Source organism: Phycomyces blakesleeanus (genome assembly GCF_001638985.1).
Source record: "Phycomyces blakesleeanus NRRL 1555(-) unplaced genomic scaffold PHYBLscaffold_23, whole genome shotgun sequence".
Lineage (NCBI taxonomy): Eukaryota > Fungi > Mucoromycota > Mucoromycetes > Mucorales > Phycomycetaceae > Phycomyces > Phycomyces blakesleeanus.
In genome coordinates this window covers 821562-842324 of record NW_017265156.1, presented here as the reverse complement: position 1 = coordinate 842324, position 20763 = coordinate 821562, and the positions used below count along the sequence as shown (strand labels likewise).

The following is a 20763-nucleotide window of genomic DNA, read 5'->3' as shown; positions in this document are numbered from 1 at the left end:
GCGGAGAGACAAAGAAGCTCTTCTTTTTTTTTTTCATCAAATCGGTTATTCTGTTTCATGATAATCTCCATAAATACACCCCTACATTATTGAGAATTTCTTGGATCTTTTAACAAAAGAAAACTTTTTGTTATTATGTCTACACGCTTAATATATTCTAATGACTTGACTTCTTCCAAGACTCATCGATCTGCTTCCTCAGTCTGGTCAAAACTCACCAATATCTTCCACCGCCATGAACAACGACGCGATTCTTTGGACACCGTGTCCTCTAGATCATCCGATTCAGCAGACAGCTCCTCTTCATATTCTGTTCCAGAATACACGAGTACTCGTAAAAAGCGTCAAAGAAAGCAATTAAAGGAAGATGCCAATCAAACCAGCACTACTGTGATTGTGCCTCCTTATAGTCCAACGTATTGCAAACCAAACGAGTTTCCTTACTCTAATTTCTATGTTCAATTACCTGACGGGACATGGATGGTTCGATATCGTACAGGAGATCGTGATATATTACGAACTGATGCTATAGAAAGTTACATGATATAAACACCCCTCAGCTACCTACCACTTTTATTCTTTGTATTTATTATCTATCATTTTCTTCATTCTATACACCTCCCTTCTAATAGCAATAATTTATTACTGCTAATTAATTTTAATAATTATGTGAATATTATTTGTATGTACCTGAGGCATTTGCTTATAATTTGTTATGTATCATATTTGCATATACATTCTTCTTTACCGGGATTTGTATGAACAGATACGGTTAGTGGCTATTAGTTTTTGTAACTAAATCCTCAATTTATCATGTAAAATTTGTTGGGTTTGAAGCAAGATAAAAAGTCGATATTGCATTGTCGATCAATGGAGATCATTAATATTTTGTCCGTTTGAAGGAAAGAAAAGAAAACTTTATTTTCATCATTATTCTCATTATATAAAAACAAAGTTCGTTACATAATCCATATTTCTGAGATCATTAAACTGATACCTAACTATAAGTAATGTACATATCTTAGGGCGCATACACTGTAATAAAAAAAAGAGTAAATTTAATAGGAGATTTTTACAATCTTATTGGGTGGGTTTAGGGGTGGTATTTTAGCAAAATGATGCTTTCTTCGTTTTATATATATGTGTGTGTCTGTGTTTCAATTTCAATTTTTCTTATTTCTTCAATATTATAGTTCAATCTTGAAAAGGTATCTTTAATATCTCAAGCTAGTCCCACCTGTTTTTTTTATATAACATTTTGAAGCCGTATTTTTGCAATAGATTCAAAACACTTTACAATACTCCAAGCATTACAAAACAAAACAAAGAAACAGAAAAATATCACTAAAATCCTCAAAAAAAATGTAATGGCTTACCAAAATAACATCTTGGGGATTCTCGAAGATAATCAGGCAGGAAAATTTAACTGACTCTTATCAGCATTGCTTTTCTGACATTTGTTTATTGTCTTGCACTTTACAGCATTTGTCTCACATGAAATCCTTCTGGGACATATTATCTTTTGCCAGACTGCACTTTTGATTTGAAGAGCACACGTAGGTCCCTCTGGAATCGTGTTATCGTGTCATATTTGGCGAAAGATGTGGAGAAGCCTAGAATAACAACAGAATCTATTAGACAAATGATGCTCAAACTGTAACGGAGAGCTATATTCTCTAAACAATCTGAATAAAGCCTATCGTTTGCTGTATAGTGGAAACACCTAATTTTTCGTAACAGACAGGATGATACTGAGGGGAAGTAATACAATCCTCTCGCTGAATCTCATCTTTTTCTTCTCTGGATTAGGCACCAGTTTTGATCAGCATGCAGAATGTTAATCTTTAATATAAATAATAAATAATAAACAAATGTAGCAGCTTATGCATAACTTGTTTACAACAAGATCAATCTGACTTGGTACAATGAATATGCTTGAGATAATTTGAATTATTATTTGTTGAGAAAGAGTTTTTATTGGGTCTTAATTACTAATAGAAATGCGAATATCATGCAAATCTAAGATGTTAGAGAAGTATGTATATTTTTGGAATACACGTGGTTTTCCTTATCCACCTATATACTGTGATATTATTTGTATTTACTGTCTTTATATGTGTTGTGAGATGCTCTTTTAATGGGTGCGTTTTATCTGCTTATAGGTAGTTATCCACTTAAGAGCCAATAAAAAGCTAAATTTGAGCTGAATTTGATGTACAGATTTCTATCTTTTGATTCTTGTACTTTTGGCACGATACCCTTTCTAACCACTGTCACCAATGTAAAACTCCATCTTTACTGTTTAAGTAATGCCACTACATCTTTCCTAGTTCTTTTAGTTCTTTTAACACAACGGACATGTTAGATATTTTAGGAGAAATATGTTATATAATATACTGTAAATCTCGCTCTGGGCGGCAATTAATGCACTGATCTCTATACTATACAAACAAAACAAAATAAAACGCGCAGGCCAATGCTACCAGCATAAAATGTAGCTCTTTCTAAACTCCATTGTGTGTGTGTGTGTGTGTAATTTCATTTGAAAAAAGAGCTTCTAGACAAATGATCTTTAAGTAAACCCTGGTCACCTTTTGGTGGGTAATTTAATGAAATAGTAACATCTCTTTTTTGGAATACAATTATATTGGAATGATAGATGTAATCCTGTGCTTGTGATTTTCTGTTCATTATAAAAATGTATATCAATCCATACAAAGAGTCTCCGCATGGTTTATTTCTATACAGAATAAGATAAATCGGCTCTTTCCCGGTTTGGCTGTATATAAATACCATACTTTTTTTTTTATAAATTCTAAGAATATTCTGGACGGCTAGCTTTATTTCGGTTTAGAGGGTAAGTTTTTTAGATCAGGGATAATGTCTATTTGTTTGTCCCTGATAATATAAAGAGTAAAATAATGTGTGTGTAAATTATGCCCGCCTATTATCGAGTATATTGTTATCGTTATTGAAGTATAGGAAGATTATATACTATTGGTTACCAGCATACCTGTGAATTTTATAAATTCATTTTTTTTACACCTATTGCGCAGAGGAGGTACAAAAGAACCTTAAATCGTCTTTTTATAAATACACCCACTACACATCTTCTTTTTTTTTTTGTTGAATCTTTAAATCCGCGGAATCTTGGTAATTGCAAGTGGTTAATCGTTTTCAGTATACGTCTGTCAGCATGCTCAAAAACAATGGCTCAGATTGTTTTATAAATACCTAATAGAATCGAATGCTCGGAAAGTGACAGCTCTTGCAATACTTTTTTTTATTATGTCTGTCTGTTCAATTGTCACTGCCTTTAATTAATATATTTATGTTTGCATGTTTGTATGTTTGTATTCTTTTAGCTTTTCATGTCGTACCAGCTACTTGTATACCAAGGATTTCTATAAATTACATTTATCTAGAGACTCACTACCATGACTAGTGTAAATGTGTATAGATTTTGCATAACAAAATGACTTGTCTTTCACAAGTAGAAATGAGAGAACATAAAAAGGACTGGTCTGGACAAGACACCTCTGTCTTTAAAGAAAAATCCAATAAAAATAAAAACTTGTACACCTTGAATCAAAGTTTGGTAAAGGCGTGTTTACTAAAATATGTGGTAATATGAAAGACAAATGCTTTTCACTTTTTTTTTTCTGTTTGGCTTGCATATATTACTGTGGGTAATTTCTATTTTAACATGTACCTTTTGTACCTTCTTTTATATTGTTAATGAGGTTGAATATCATATAATATAGTTAAATTAACATATTTGTTCACAAAGCCTATTGATTATTATTTTAGTTTTAATTTTTGGGCAAACGAAGATACCCTTGTAGTCCAAGGTTTCTTTTGATTTACTGCCCATTTTTGTTTTGGGATATACTATTCTCTATGCATATGTACCCACATTAAAATAATAATCCAAAAAAAAATATTCCCGATCTATGCTTAGCAAAACTTTTTTTTGTATTATCTATTGAGTAAATATTGTTGACTATAATCAAGTAGAACTACAGATAGTATCCTGTTATTATGTAAATGTGTAAATGTGTGTTTTTGTTTAATGAACTCAGACCCTTGAAGCGCATATAATTATCACGATAAATTAAGGTTTGAGAGTATTTACACCCCAATAGAATATTATTGGGTGTTTTAATCTTCAACAATTGAATATGTACTCGGAGTTTGTATTTTAAATACTAAATTTTGTAAAATGTACAAAGTTGTCCACATGCAAAATAAGACCCAGGAATTCTGCCAGTGCTGCATGGTGTTGGCTACTGATTTTTTTTAAGCCCCAATAACGATCATGATCCAAAGATAGTGAGAGAAAAATAAGACGAAAACAAAGGAAAGGATGGTATTTTTTAAAAATATATATATATACATATTACACAGCTAGTAACCTATCTTAAATTCTGTGACTCTTTGAATGAGATAATAATGAGAGCTAAAATACAATACAATAAAATATAAATTGAACGATTTATTGAATATAGATGAAGATGCAAATATACTATCAAAAATAAAATCAAAAATAAAAAAAAATAAAACTCGATCGTTAAATAAAGTTCATCTCCTTTTGTCTTTTATTTGACATGATACAAATTAACACAGAAGGCGCCAATTGAATAAACCATGAGTCCAAACTAAGAAAGTCTCTATCTGTGGTATGTGTTCTTTTTTTCTTTTGTCCTACTTTTACAAGTAGATATTTATATTTATATCTGTGTATGTGTTTAGTAATAGTAACCAATAGCTTTAAGACTCTTGTTCTGCTTCTATAAAGTTTGTCATAGATACTGCTCTGCTTTTGTGAGAAGCAAACGAATTTTGTGTATATTTGGTATTTATATCAATATATTCTTTATATAAAAAGGTTTATATTACACGACTTTATTTTAACAATATAGTTTGTATAGATAGAAAACACGCAACAGGTCTCTCCGACAAAATAAATAAAATAAAATAAACCGCTCTCCGAATACACATCTCATTATAATACTATTTAGTTTTAGTTTTGTGTAAATCACCCGCTCAAGGTCCGGTACAAATATATATAGATATATTTTGTAGTAAGAATAGAGCTTTGTTTTCTTCTCATTTCAACCACAACGGTTGTATCTTCTTTATCTTGAGGCCTTTTGATCGTAATACTTGAATACTTCTACTATCGGTACCCGCCTTTTTTCTTCTTCTTTTTCTTTTTACTCATATTCTGTACACACAATTACAAAACAGCTTCTAATACATGTTCCAAAAAAGGGTGTAGGTCCAAGGTTACAGTTATTATGCTTCGTGTACAAGGTAACACTACACCACACGTACTTGATCCTAAGAGAAATGTCGGGGAGCGAACCGAAAGTTGGGTAGAGCCAAACATTGGATAGATTGGAGACAAATGTAGATTCATATATACATCTTTTCTTTCCTTTTGTTGTAAACAAGTAAATGAATAGAAGATTCTCCGTGTTTTATGTTAAGCTGTCAGATGAAGATTTTTTTTTCCTATTGTGGCCATTCATATATAAATATTATTATTCTGTTTTAAAAGAAAAAGATAAAGATAATACAACCATCTAAATGTCAGAAAGTGTGGTACAAAACACTAACTATGACAAAATATAAATCATCTTGGCAACCAATATTGCCAGTGTTTTTTTTTTTTTTTTTATAGAAAGAAATAAAAGTAAAAGCAAGATATTTTAGCATATAATTAATTAATAAATAAATAAATAAAGAAAGGTAAAAATAATTGTAAGATTTAGAATAATGGTAATAGTAGTAATAGTAATAATGGTAAGCATGAGCAAAGTTAAAGGTTTAGCATATTTCTTCTAAAGGAGAGTAAAAAATAAAATAAAAAATTCAGGATATATAACATTTAGAGTACAAAGGATAAGCAATTTTCTAGACAGTCAGAGGTTTACGGCCGGCAACTGACCAAATGTAAACCACCCACCCAAAATCAGCACAGTCCTTAAGATATTCATTCAATATTTGATCATAGTCGCTCTCATTATCTGGACATAATCTAGGAGCGAGAGCTTGTTTGAGGGCTTTCATAGCATTACCCCAGCCCCACAATAATTCAGCATAAACAGCGTTCTGGGGATTGGCTAAAATAGAAATATATTAATTATTACATTATTATTATTATTATTATTATTATTATTATTATTATTATTATTTTTTAAAAAAAAAATTATTATTGGACTTACAAAATGGTATTCTTATACGTTCTTTTTGCATCAACTCAAAACCATGGGCTATTACCTTGCCCTCAAGTTTTGAGCCAATTAACGGATCTTGGTGCTTATCCGCCATTAAGGAAAGTACTAATGATAATAAGCATGTCAGATAGCTATACATACCATCTACAGATCCCAGTAATAATAATAATAATAATAATAATAATAATAATAATAACAAAATCTTACGGGCCGAGACAAAGCGGTGGATTTTTGGACTCTGCTCTGTATCCTAATTATATGATTTGTCAGTTGAAAAGATTTTTTTTTAAAAAGAAAAAAATAAGAGATACAAACTGTATATTGAGATTCAACTAGCTGGATAAGTCCTCCGGGCTTAAGAACACGGTAGATTTCATCAATCACTTTGTCCCATTCGTTTATGCGAAAGGCAACAATTAAAAGACGCATATGAACAAAATCAAAAGTGGCGTCTGGGAACGGGAGACCGTCGAGTACATTAACGAGTTTGAAATCGGCGTTTTTTGGTCGAATGATGGCAGGGAAGATGTCGGCAATATCAATACCAGTGATATGAGTACAAGGATTATCTATAGCTACATCCTGATAGAAAAGTCAATAAGAAATTGTACATGTGTGTGTTAAATAAAATAAGCTTGTTGGTAATGATTACCATGACCCAAGACCCAGAACCGCACCCAATATCGAGGATCTTGGCTTCTTGGGGAAGAGCTTCTACAACTGAGGCCAGCATGTTCCTGATATATTTCAATATCGTGTTAGAGATCTATATGCTATGGGCAGTATCTAATCTTACCCATTCGAGAGGGCTTTTGCTGCAAAATGTTGCTATGTAAATAAAATAGTGAGCTTTGTTTTTCTTGGAAGTTCTTTTTTTCGGAAATTGAAATTATATCTGCTTACAGAGTTAAGCCGGTCTTGTTCTTCTTCGTCTTGAGGAAGTATGTATGCGCTTGATTCTACGTTGTGATATATGCGACCATCTGCAGACATTTTCCAATTTGCGCCCGAAGATCCACCAGATGAATGTGTTGCACTGGGCATTGGACTTGGATTTGTAGTGGGATGAACGATTTCGGACATTTTAAAATTACGCTTTGACTGTTTTGCGCCCATGTGAAAACAATGAAAAGAGAAAAGGAAAGAAAGAGATAGAGAGAGGTGTATTTGCTCATACTGAAGCTCATGGCAAATTAAATTAGCTATAATCACACCCTGAACACATCATACGAACGCAGGTCTAAATTTGTACGTGAGTTTGAGCGTGTTAAAGCGTGTTAAAGCGTGCTTTCGTCACACATTGCGCAAAGGAAAAAAAAAAGATAAAAAAAAAAAGATTACTTCCAATATGTCCCAGCGAGCTAGTAACAAAAGGTTTGGTTGTATTTTCTTACTCTTATTCTTCTTTAAGTTTTGATTTAATACGTTCTAGGCTCTTTGGACAGCTGTTGGACGTACTAACCCAAGACGTGATTAAATAGACGATAAAATTTTAAACGAGTACAGAATAGCTATTTTATTTGGCTATCCACTTGAAATACACAGATTTGTCGCTTGAACTCATTTAGTTTTAGAGCACTAGCACAGTAATATGTTACTAATATATGTTTATGAAATGGAATTAGAATACACAAATTACTAGAAATTTATCTTGCATGTCAATTGAACAAAAAGGTCTTGTTTTACACGTAAAATCACTGTCACCGCTTTCCAAATACATGGCCTGTGCCACCATATTTCTGGAACTGTTACCATATCTTGGCTACCCTAAGCTAACGAACGAATATCAAGTCAACGTTTTCTTGTAATTCGAAATACATTTCAACGGACGAATGCTCTATTGTGTGTGCGTTTATATACATATGCGCTCTAAATCTACTTAAGCTACCTATCTACAAGGTAAGATGTTTTTGTTAATATTATACATTTATGAATATTTTCAAATAATAAAGTAAAAAATAAATAAATAATTAGTAAATTAATAAATGAGTAATTTGACTTTTTTTTTTGAATTCAATATGGTTATTTGATATTAATACTTGTATATTAAATACCTTTCATTATTTTTCTTCTGCTTACACAAGCCACGGTACAAGCCAGAATTTATGCTTCAATTTCATCTGTGCCTCATTCTTCCATATTAATTTGTGCTCTTATTTTTGCTCTACTAACTTTTTATTTTACTTTGTTGATAATATACGCGATGCTTAAAAGAAAAAGGTATGGATAAAAGTGATTTTACTAGGAGATTTTTGTAGTTTTTTTTTTTTACAATTGACGGAAATTACCTTTACCCTTTACCATGCAGTACAAAGATGATAATAAAGTAATTCACCAAAGAATTCAAAGAATTCAATGACTCGCCAAATAAAATCTTAAGGATACCTGCAAATAACCAAATTGGAAAGAAAGAGAGAAAGAAAGAAAGAAAAAAATAGGCTATATTCTTCTTTTCCTTCTTATTTTTTCTAGTGTTCTTCTTTTTGAAACTTGTCAGCTTTATTTTATTTTATTTTTGGTCTTACGCGACGACCTTCCGAAACATCTTATCTTGGTCTCACAGTATGTTCACCTTGAATGACACGGATGAACCTATCAGGAGCTGTGCCATCATGTCGTAATTAGTGAAAGGTGTCGGAAATCCAAGCCAACAACAAGGTCTTTATTCGACAAACGACGTCCAAAGTGCAACGAAGCCACATTCTCCAAATAACTTGGATCAGTAGATCTAGAAATGGCTTATAAAAACAATACTAAAAAACAAAGGGCATTGTAATATTATCTTAAAAGATCATAAAAAAAAAGTTATATTTGGGGATTGAGAACAGAAATATAGACCAGGGCTGAAGACTTGTTTAAACTTTTCAAGAAACGTCCGGGGACACGAAGGGTGGTACTTGGATGTACCAGATTCATAAATAGAAAAATATCCTGTTAAATCAATTAAACTTAACGTTTGCTATACAATGAAAACATCTAATTGTTCAGAACAAACAAGAGGATATTGAAGATAGTTAACGCAATTCTCTGTCTCTCTATCGGAATATCCCTCTAGATTTCTTCATTTTTGTTTCTCGTAGTGTACAGTTATTACAACAGGAATGTGAAATTACTGTAGAACAAAAGTCTAATATTTAACTTAAAACTCGTATAGAATACGACCTTGTTTTCTGTCCTGCACAACCTAGTGTACAAAGAATATCGTGCGACCGTATTTTACTATTCCAAAAAAAAAGTATTTGTTTCAATATTCTTATTCTTTATTTTCTGGCATACTCCGATAATCAAAGAATAATACAAAAATTAAAATTATTCAGGATAACTGATATTTGATATTTGATATATGGTATTTATATTCTTGAGTAATGTAATAATAGTACAGTGTACAAACAATTGGTACAGAATATAGATCATTATGTACATCAGAATAATAAGGAATATACTGGCTATTTTGATTGTTTTTATATATCATCGCGCGTTATCTTAGTAATCATATCTTGTCTGTATTAGTTAGCTGTTTAGATAATCTCTTTAGTGAATTATAACCATGCTCTAATTGGATATAAGCCCCATATTCTTCTGTAGCTCATTATCCCTTTGCATAATTAGCTTCACAATCAAATATTGGGTAAACCTCAAAGATATGACTAGAACATCTTCAAGGTTTTGTGGAGTGTTTTTTCTAAGGCAGAAAAAAAAAGTCATGTTGAAATTAAAGAACAATGATGAGTATATCTCATGGAATATTCCGCGCCATCTATGTCTTTTGGAATCAAATATCTAATCGTATTAGGTTAGAGACATCATTATCTACCCACAGACCATACTATTTGCAAGACAGTTAGAGATATATTTTTAACGTCTTTAATTTCATTTTTCTTTTCTTTTTGGCTTCGTTGCCTACAAAGCCTTTGCCTGTGCTTACCATACAGGCTTCAAGTTATTTTTATGTGAATATATATGTAAGGAGTCTATTATTAAAAGTGAGTACTTGATTATATTATTGGAATAATTAGTATGCCGTTCTCATAAAGTTGTACATGGTATATAAAGGATTCATTGGTTGAACTCAGGTTGTTGGATATTATTCCATTTTTCTCTTTTCAGGTCATATGCTGTGTACGATTTATTAATTTGTGAAGGCAAGATACTTTTTTAAAAAAAAAAGAAGAATTAACTGTATAAAGACTATAAACTTTGAATATTTAAAGAATCGAATATAATAGTTATTATCAGGTACATTTCCTTTTTAAGATAAGCAATATATGTATTCTGATTGTGATATATGTTTAAACCTCAATATCTAGAAGAAGAATAGGTCCATATATACACGTATCTATCTATTGAAAACACTATATATTTCCCATCGACTGTTCGCTTTACAAGATAACGATCTATCATTATTTTCAGTATCCTATTTATCCAAGGCATTTAAAGACAGATATGTAACGTGCATTTACTATTCCTTTTAGTCATATTATTCTATAAAATAGAACCAAGTAACCATAGCAACAAATGATTAACTTTATATATTGGATTTTAATACATAAGAAACATACTAACAACTATGGCTCTTGTTGTGAGTTATAAGCGTAGATTATGTGCTTAAATGAAGTATTTGCTTTTTTCGATATCTAATACTCCTTATTTGATCTCTTTACTCCTTTTTATTTTATGTTACTTTTGATATCCAAAATTGTAAGATTCTAATATCCCTTGAAGATCAATTCCCACAACAACAACCATCTATTTTAACCAACTTATATCATACACTATGGAATGATTAACGAGAATAACCCCAAAGAGACTCTTGGCCAATTCAATCACAATGGTCACTATAGTTATCTTGATTTTCTTTTTCGTTTTATTCTTCTGTTGAATGATGATATTATGAGTAATTTCTCTGAAATAAAATAAAAAGCCGTTTTTAATATATATATATAAGCTACAAAATTGTTACCCATTATTAAATTTCCTATTTTGTTTTGGTCGTGTAAAAAAAAATAACTCAACTCTTGGCCAAGTGTTAGCTACTGGCATAATCAGTGGCTTTTAATAAGAATAAGCTATATAGTCTGCTATCAAACTAAAGCAAATCTAGTAGTCTTTTTTTCTTCTTATTGTTAGTGCGTGTATGTCTGTGTTTGTGTGTATAATGGATATACAATTATTCGAAAGTAGTGCAAATGCTTATACTGAGTACAGTATAAAGTTCATTCCAAACTACGACTATAGTAGAAAAAAATGAATTTTATTGGATCTGTCATTTAACAAAATACCATATTTGGATAAAGTTGTACCTGGCAAAATAAATAAAAATAAAAAGTATAAACAATTTGAAACAAAGAATATGTGATATATAGGACTGTGATGGTGTTGAAGTGTAGAGAGGAAATAGATAAGAGGCAATAAGTAAATAAAGACTGTTTTGGGTAAATGTGCATATAATGAATTGAATTTTGCAAAAAAAAAAGAAAAAAAAGGTCTAACCTGTGATTGTGTGATCTTATAAAATATATATATTTCAATATTTGAATATTTGAACATTTTATATACATATTGATCACCAAAATCAAAACAAATATCTCTCTATATCCGAGTTTCCCACACAAATAAAGAATAAGGAATAGAGAGTATAATTCGATTGGATTCATCATCGATGGAATTGTAGATGATTTGTTGTAAGGATCGGGTAACTTAATTTTAAGAGGGTCAAATATGTATATAAAATATAAAATATATATAGGTGTGGCTCAGACTATATATGTATGAATATTGTATGTATGTATAATATATATAACCGTGTATTAGGGTCAGAGGCTTCGTTTGATTATTGTGTTTCCAAGCTGTCTTTGTTTAATGTTGTACGTATTGGCTGATAAATATAGATCTATACAATGTATTTGGAGTTGTTTTTTTTGGTATCAAAATAGACAAAATACTAAAACGCCCCACTAATGAATGATAATAATATTAATAGAGCCTTTAATATGGGCAAAAATATAATTTACAGTTTTATTTATTTCTTTCTTCCTTCCTTCCTTTCTTTCTTCCTTTCTTCATTTCTTCCTTTCTTCATTTCTTTACTCTTCTTGCTCTCTTTCTATACCCTATATAGATAATCTCGTCTTGGGTTCCAAATGCAGGTCGAACAGCCAAAACCAGAATCGAGATTAAGAAGACTCTTTTCCAAACGACCACAATCATGGTTTGCATCGTCGGACCTCTCCGAAACCATGCCCTCAAACGGAAGATATTCAGTCGATATGGAGAACATTCAGATATCTCAAAATACCTCTCCAGCTCGTGCATACTCTCTTAACAGCCTGCCGCGGGGATCCTCTCGCCAGCCTGCAACAAACACCAAAGAAAAGACTCTCGTTGAACCTTTTGATTCAGAGAACCAAAAAATAAGCTCTCTACCAACTTCTATCCCAGCAAGAAGAACAAGCCGGTTTTACACTCAGGATCCTGCTGCACAGGCAAAACTTGACGAAGTCTTGTCCAGTGACCGAATGATCCTGCTCTCCAAACAAATCAGACGGTCATCTCAGCTTCCACAATGCTCATAACAATTCGCTTGGATTCCAGTATAAATCCTTATTCTCTCTTTTTTTTTGTATCCTATACCCACACAATATCCTTCAGCTTACTTTCCCACCCAAGACATCTTACTGATACATACATATTAACAACAATAATCTATAACAATTCCAAAGCCAAGCCTAAAACCAAAAAAAAAAAAAAAGACTTTTGCTTTGTGACTCTCAACTAATTTCATTTTCATTTTCATTTTTTTTTTCTTTTCTGTTTTATGCATTCCAATCAATTCTGGAAAGCGGACTCAAAAAAAAACAAAGTACATCTACTATCTATCTATTAATCTACAGATAAATTATATATAAGCATGTACCTAATTATTTCTTCTTGGCTGCTTTGATCTGACTGCCTTTACCTTGGTCAATCAAAAAAGAGTGAGTAGATAAATGTATGTGGTGGATCTTAAAAGGTTTTGGCAAGAAAGATAAAAAGGAAGGAAAAAAAGGTACAAAAATAATAATAGTAATAATAATAAAATGAAAACGAAAGGAGACGGGGGGGATATTTGTGTACAATTCTTTTTCTTAAAAAAAAAACACACACACACAAAATGTCTCTTGCTTTTTACCCCTTCATCATTTTCAATTTTAAGGATGACGTAGCTCATTTAGTACTGGAATCACAATGACCTATTATTTCCATATCATCAGAATAACAGAATACCAGAATACCAAAGTACTAGAATATCAAGAGTATCAGAATATCAAACCACAAAGAATACATTACCAAGTTAAAGAAAAACAGCTAGTCTCTAGTGAAACTTATTCACAAAGTTGCTTATTCAATTGCATTATGGCGTGTGAATAGGCGGGTTTTAGATTAAGGGATTTACCATGACAAAGCTATTTTAACTTTTAAAATAATAAACAAGTACAGACGCTTATAAACCAACCCTTCCCCACATCTCTTTACTCTTACCCCACCTTCTTTCCTGCTTCATTTTCTCAAGCCTTTTCTTTTTTTGAAATCATGCCCGACGCCACAAAGTATGAGTTTGAAACTATCAAAGTTGATATTATCGACGGAAACATTGCCCACGTCCAACTCAACCGTCCCAAGTCCCTTAATGCTTTCAACGACTGGTACGTTGAACACTCAACCTACATACCAATACATACCAATACATATCGATACAGACCTTTTCTTTTGGTCTTAATAATATGATATACAAAGCAAAACAAAATAGTCTAAAAATACCCTTTTTTTTAAAAAAAAAAAAAAAAAAAAACAGTCTTGTAAAGGAGGTCCGTTCCGTATTTGAACTTTTGGCCGTCGACCAAAACATTCGTGCCGTAGTGGTATCCGGCTCTGGTCGTATGTTTACTGCTGGCCTTGATTGTAAGTTATCCAACCCCCTTTTATTTTCATTCATAAAAAGAAAACCTAAAATATATTTCAACGTCTATCAAATCAATAGTGGCAGAAAACAGTCTCAAAAAGCTTGTCTCTGATTCGGATGGTGCCCGTATCGCATACAATAACCGCGCCCACATCCGTGATTTCCAAGCAAGCTTTACTGCAATTGAAAACTGTGAAAAGCCAGTGATTGCTGCAATTCACAATGGCTGCTTTGGTGCTGGTGTTGATATGACCACTGCCTGTGATATCCGTTATTGCACCAAGGATGCTTACTTTTGTGTCAAGGTTAACCATAAACATCTATCATACAATAATAATAAAAAAACTAATAAGATCAATTTCTTCTTGTCCAACTCTTTAGGAAGTTGATGTTGGTCTGGCTGCAGATGTAGGCAGCTTACAGCGTCTCCCTAAAGTTATTGGTAATAATAGTTTGGTCCGTGAACTTTGTTTCACCGGAAGAAAGTAAGAAATATATCCCCCGGTCTTTTCTCTTGGTATTCTTACTAACTAAACTTATCAAGCTTGTATGCACCTGAAGCTCTTGAATGTGGTTTGGTCAATAAAGTCCTGGAAACCAAGGAGGAAGTGCTTAGTAAGCCATTTAATTACAACAAACTTTCTTCTTACCTGTACAAAATTAATATTAATCAACGTAATTTATGTGTGCATTTAGATGAGGCCCTCAAGACTGCTCGTCTTATTGCAACAAAGTCCCCTGTAGCCATCACTGGAACAAAGTAAGCTAAAACATATACACACAAATGGTTCGCTTTTTCAAATCTTTACTAATCCTTTCTCTTTCAACAGGCACTTGTTGAATTTCTCGCGCGACCATACAGTTGCCGAGAGTCTTGCTTACACTGTAACCTGGAACTCGGCAATGTTAAACACAGAGGTATTGACTTTATCTTATTCTATTTGAAATATGCAACATCTCATATCTCATACATTACTTTAGGATATTACAAAGGCTGTGGAATCCTATGTTACCAAGAAGCCTGCTGTGTTCTCAAAGCTTTGATAGTATTACCTTGACAGCTCAGCTCAGCTCAGCTCAGCTTAACTTAGCTTAACTTAGCTTAACTTAGCTTAGTTTAGCTTAGCAATTCAAATAAATACAATATACCTGTTCCAATTTTTTTTCACGTTTTTGGTGGTTGGTGTTGCTGTATTTGTCATTTGCCTAGGAATAAACTAATAGTGTGATGTCACATTTTTATATAATGCGTTTCAGTGACATTTTATATTCATTTTCATCTTCTCTATCTGTCTATATATTTTCTTTTTCTTTTTCATATATTACTTTAGCAAATAGAAGAAGAAAGAAGAAGAAGAAAAAGCAGAATAAAATAAAATAAAAAATCGAACAAGATACAATCGATCTTCTTCTTTTCTTCTCTGTTAATACTATAATTACACACACGCACACGCACACGCACACGCACACGCACACGCACACGCACACGTACACGCACACGCACACGTACACGCACACGCACACGCATACTCACACGCACACATACAAACACCCACAAACATACAAACACACACATACATACGTACATATATTTACTTGATTGATATTGACTGTCCCAATGTCAACTCATGAATCAATGGCAGATAACACAATTCCTGCTGTCATAACGCCCGAAACACTATACAGATTCCTTACGGATGCACCTGTAATTTACTCAAAAGAGCTGTCTGACTCTGACAAGCGTTTGATTCTGACAAACTGTTATCGAGCATTATGGTGTAATAATCCCGCGTGGATGAAAAAGTACTTTTTTAAAGAGGACGTATCCGATGCAAAAAGTCTTTCAAAGCTACTCGAAAAATATAATCTTTTTGGATCGAATGACGACACTTCAGTAATCGTACCCTCTAATCCCGGAAATGCACTTGTCAATCCATCAGAAGATGAGCCCGAATATTGGGAATCACAACGTGGAAAGCAATGTGGACACCTGTTCAAGAAAGGAGAAAGCATTTACCGTTGCAAGTAAGCAATTCATCTTTAATGCTTTAGAATCAAAATCCTAATGATCATTATGAACATAAATCTTCCTTTTATGAAATTTTGTTTATTTATTTATTTTATAGGAACTGTGGATTAGATAATACGTGTGTATTGTGCTCGCATTGCTTTCACTCTACGAACCACGAAGGTCACGACATCAAGATAAATATCAGCCGAGGATCCGGCGGTTGTTGCGACTGTGGGGATCCTGAAGCATGGAAAACACCTTTGGAATGCACAATCCATTCTCCAAATGTTCCTGGAAAATCTGCGGCAGATGGCTCGTCTTCTGGATGCAAGACAGACCCTGAAGAACCAATAGACCCTTTGTTGATAAAATCCATCAAGCAGACGATTGAAGTTGTCCTGGATTACATTCTGGAGACTTTTGCAACCTCGCCAGAAGACGTCTCGCCCGGTAAAAAAGAAAATATCATACGCGATTGTCGTGATTCTCACAAGGCACACCACATTCCATACAACGCCGCAAACACATCATATGTGTGTATGCTGTGGAATGACGAACAGCATTCATTCGATGAGGTGATCAACGTTGTGTCTAGCGCAATCCAGTGTAGCAAGGAACACGCTATGAGAGTGGCTGAAGAAGTCGATACTTATGGACGCCATCTTGTGTTTAGCTCAAACGACCTCGACGAGGCTATTAAAGTTGCAGACCAGATTTACGAAATAAAGCTTGCTGTCACCATTCGTTCTGTGCAGACAAGTGTCAGAGAAGAAATTTCCGGGCTACTTCTGGACTGGCTCAAAGACCTTATCAGCGGTCGTTACAAGTTCTTTGGAGGCGTCCAGGGTGGAAATGTTATCCTTCGCGACATCATCTGCCAGGTCCTTTCTGACGAATGGTCTCTTTCACCAGATCTCGCTTCCCTTTCTACTCGCTCTAGACGTGGACGCATGGCAGAAGAAGATGATACTTTTACTGGTCTTGAAAGCGATGATGGAGGAGAAGGATTTGGAGATGAGTTGGATGATGAAAACGACGCAGACTTTATTGTTACCGAAGACTTTGGTATGATGGACTATGACGATGATGAAGAGGATGGGTTTGAAGAAGCTATGCTAAGTGAAGACGACATTGATGAAGTAGTCGACCATAACGAATCAGAATATCACACCGATTCTGAAGGAGAAGATTATGGCAATGCTATGTCAGGAGTCCACTCAGAAGAGGATGTGGATATGGTCTCGGCAAACCCTACACCTGAAGCAGACCATCAAAACACTACAGATCATGTAGCCGCTGAAGATTCACAGCACAATAGCCACGAACATGATCATAGCCATGATCAAACCCAAACCCACGATCAAAATCAAAATCAAGATCACAACCACGAATATAACCACACCCGTGACCAAGACCACGACCAAGACCACAACCAAGACCATAACCAAGACCACAGCAATAGCCAACATCAGATTGCGACAAGCTCACAAGAAGAAACATCTCGACACCGACATGATAATACCTCAAGACATTCTAAAGACAATACAAAGCAAAAGCAACCACACGATATTATTGATTTAGACTGGGATATCGACGCATGGTTGGCTCAGACTGCCAAATTTGAAAAGGAAGAGAGATCCATAGCAGCAGATATGGGTGTACCTGTAACTGCCGGTCAGACCCCTGTAGAAGAAGCCAATGCTTTCTTGAAAAAGGAATTCAAACGTAAAGTCAGACTCGATTATATACTACAGTTTGATTTACGACTGTGGAAGTCTGCGCGAGAAAGTATCAAGGATCTCTTGTTGGGCACCCTTATATCCAACTTTGAATATCGACGTGTGATGGGTAAATGAGTATATACATATATATATTTATTTTCGCTCTCTAAAAAAATTAGGCATTAGTACACATTGCTGCCATGATTACTAATCCAAACACACATACACACACACATATATATATTATATTGTGATAATTAGGTATTCGATTTGTTCGTAATTATCCAGAATTAGTTGATGCCTTTTTCTTCAAGGACAGAGAGCCGGGACACTCGGCCAGTACACTTTCTGTTCAATTATTGACCGTTCCGAGTGTAGCAGCATTGCTTGTAAAAGACTATAGGTTCTTTGGGATGGTGTGCTCTATTCTCTCTGGCTTCTTTTTGACAAACAATGTACAAGTAATTGTACCAGATGAGTACCGAGACATGCAGGTCAATTGTCTCACTCGAGCGATGACACGACACAGATACGCATGTACCTTCTTCGACCTACGATATGTTCTCAATGCTGACCCAGTAAAGATCGAAGTGTGTCACAGCCCGATTTATTTACGCTACTTTCTCGACATGATATATCAATTCCAAGCCATGGATCCCTTGAAACACCAAGAAGATGTCCACGTAGAATACGAATCTAACTCATGGACAAACGCCTTTAATGCAACACTCCAGATCTCAAGGCTCTGTCGTCAATTCTCAGATTGCTTCATTGCATTGAATAACAATCCTACAATAGATCTCACCGAAGCTTCAAGAGACTTGTGTCGATCGGTCTACAGAGTTCTCAAGGCTCTGGCAGACTGGTCTCCTCGTCTGGCTTCAGAGCTCGAAGAAGATAGAGAAAAGCATGAGCGTATGTTGATAAAAGGAATCAAAAACCAAAAATATCACACTATCGATACACCACATGCTGGCCCATACGAGATTGTTGATTACAATGTTCTCAAAGAGCCGGTTTCTTTCCACCATCCCTATCACTGGTTACTTTCTGAGCTCTTGGAACACATTTTCCTTTTCCAGGATGATTTGCTCAGCCGGGCAGGATGGAAAGGCGGCTTTAAGCAGATGATCAGAAGCACTTTTAAGGATTCTCCTCATGACACCTTACTGGCAATTCTCGACTACCCGCTCCGAACGATGGTCGTATTGGCTCAGATTAACTGTGGCGTGTGGGTCAGAAATGGATTCAGTGTCCGGGACTTGGTAATAAAATTGTTGTTAAGATTAACTATACAACTATAGGCACATATAAGCATAGACAATAGAATGAATAAATTAAAGAATGAAGAAAGGAAAAATACAGAAAAACTTATTGATTACAACGGTTTAGGCACGCACATATCGGGACATCAGCGTTAGAGAAAACACTTACGACAAGGATATTTACTTACTCCAGGTTGGATTTGTTGTCACTGATCCTAACCAGCTGCTTATTACTATGTTGGACCGTTTCGATATCATGAACTGGTTCCGTGGTAGACCTAAAAAACACATCTCGGAATATGACACTTCCAATGTGAACTACATTGTCGAAGAGTTCATCAATCTGCTCATCATCTGCGCCACCGAACGCGGCTATGCATCTGGCGAGACATCTGAAGAAAAGATTCGCTATGCCATTATTCAACACCTGGGTATCTCTAGCATGGCTCACTCTGAATTGATCCGCCTCATGCCTGACAGCCTGAGCGAAGACGAAGCATTCGATGTTCAGCTTGGAATACTTGCCAACTACAAGGCCCCCGATGGTCTCAATGACCATGGATTGTTTGAACTCAAGGAAGAGTTCTGTTCTGAGATTAACCCTTACTACTGGCACTATACTCGCAACCACCGCGAAGAGGCGATCGAGATCATCAAGAAGCAGATCAGAAAGGGAGCTCCGGCGGCAAAAGTAGACGGTAAAGAAGAGGTTGTCGTGATGCCCAAGATCAAAAAGATCAATTCTGGGCCATTCAAACACCTTGGAGACTTCCTTCACTCTCGTGTACTCTGTCAGATTGTCCTGTATTCGCTGTGGAATACTAAGATGAGCGACCAACCAAAGAGCGAAAACATTCTCGATGGAGCACTCTATCTGGCCATGACAGCCCTGGTTGACGAAAATAGTCTGTACTCTGAACAAAAAAGCTTGCATGAAAAGGGCAAGTATCCCGCAGAGCAGCCTATGGCCAGAGGATTTGTCGAGAACGCAATCAAGGACAAATATCCTATTCAGACTAGTGATATCGAACGTGAACATGCCACCCTTCTCAAGGTCTTGTTGAAGTGTTTAGATGACCCCGATCTCAATCACATTCACAAGCGATGCCTGTTTATTGTCGATCGAATTGAAGCCGAAACTCCTGACAAAGACACCAAAGAGATGATCAGAGAGTGGAAGGGAACGAGTAAGTTTGCTGCATCTCTCGAGGCCCAATCAGGGGCTGAGGATGGAAAGTCAGAATACGAACGTAAAAAGGCGGCAGCCAAGGCTCGTCAGGAAGCAATCATGAACCAATTTGCTCAGGCACAGTCAAAGTTTATGCAAGAGAACAGTGCACTGTATGACGATGAGGCAGGTGAAAGCGAAGACGAAAAGAACTATGAAGAAGATACGTCGATGATGCAGGCCACTGAGAACATTCATGGCGAGGTTGAGATTGAACGCATCTCCCACTTCCCATCCGGAACTTGTATTGTCTGCCAAGAAGAACTTGACCGCTCTCGTCTGTACGGCATGCTCGGCCTTGTTCAGAAATCGCGTATTATGCGCCAGACTCCATTGAAGAACGTCGAGGTCCTAATT

General features: G+C 34.9%; 6 protein-coding genes across 6 annotated transcripts; 5 read left to right on the top strand and 1 right to left on the bottom strand.

Annotated features, from left to right (window-relative positions):
- Positions 1-135: 135 nt before the first annotated feature.
- Positions 136-549, top strand: PHYBLDRAFT_150064 (hypothetical protein; the record flags this gene model as incomplete). The annotated part of the gene is made up of 1 exon (XM_018432389.1): positions 136-549. One exon carries the CDS (start codon positions 136-138, stop codon positions 547-549), a length of 414 nt encoding a protein of 137 aa, XP_018287107.1.
- A 5370-nt stretch (positions 550-5919) lies between these two features.
- Positions 5920-7325, bottom strand: PHYBLDRAFT_150063 (hypothetical protein; the record flags this gene model as incomplete). The annotated part of the gene is made up of 7 exons (XM_018432388.1): positions 5920-6128; positions 6231-6347; positions 6450-6492; positions 6558-6824; positions 6895-6979; positions 7039-7070; positions 7146-7325. 7 exons carry the CDS (start codon positions 7323-7325, stop codon positions 5920-5922), a joined length of 933 nt encoding a protein of 310 aa, XP_018287106.1.
- Positions 7326-12382: 5057 nt separating this feature from the next.
- On the top strand, positions 12383-13649 carry PHYBLDRAFT_172899 (hypothetical protein; the record flags this gene model as incomplete). Its single annotated transcript, XM_018436889.1, has 2 exons — positions 12383-12786; positions 13445-13649. 2 exons carry the CDS (start codon positions 12383-12385, stop codon positions 13647-13649), a joined length of 609 nt encoding a protein of 202 aa, XP_018287105.1.
- A 156-nt stretch (positions 13650-13805) lies between these two features.
- Positions 13806-15337, top strand: PHYBLDRAFT_127395 (hypothetical protein). Its single transcript, XM_018429159.1, has 8 exons — positions 13806-13924; positions 14074-14180; positions 14260-14486; positions 14563-14666; positions 14726-14796; positions 14878-14941; positions 15012-15099; positions 15163-15337. The coding sequence occupies exons 1-8, from the start codon at positions 13812-13814 to the stop codon at positions 15223-15225; spliced, it is 837 nt and encodes a 278-aa protein (XP_018287104.1). The 5' UTR covers positions 13806-13811; the 3' UTR covers positions 15226-15337.
- A 1217-nt stretch (positions 15338-16554) lies between these two features.
- PHYBLDRAFT_103224 (hypothetical protein) lies at positions 16555-17001 on the top strand (the record flags this gene model as incomplete). The annotated part of the gene is made up of 1 exon (XM_018427759.1): positions 16555-17001. A coding segment is annotated over one exon (447 nt), but the record flags the coding sequence as incomplete, so codon positions are not given.
- A 1256-nt stretch (positions 17002-18257) lies between these two features.
- On the top strand, positions 18258-18683 carry PHYBLDRAFT_102842 (hypothetical protein; the record flags this gene model as incomplete). Its single annotated transcript, XM_018427741.1, has 1 exon — positions 18258-18683. A coding segment is annotated over one exon (426 nt), but the record flags the coding sequence as incomplete, so codon positions are not given.
- Positions 18684-20763: the final 2080 nt, after the last annotated feature.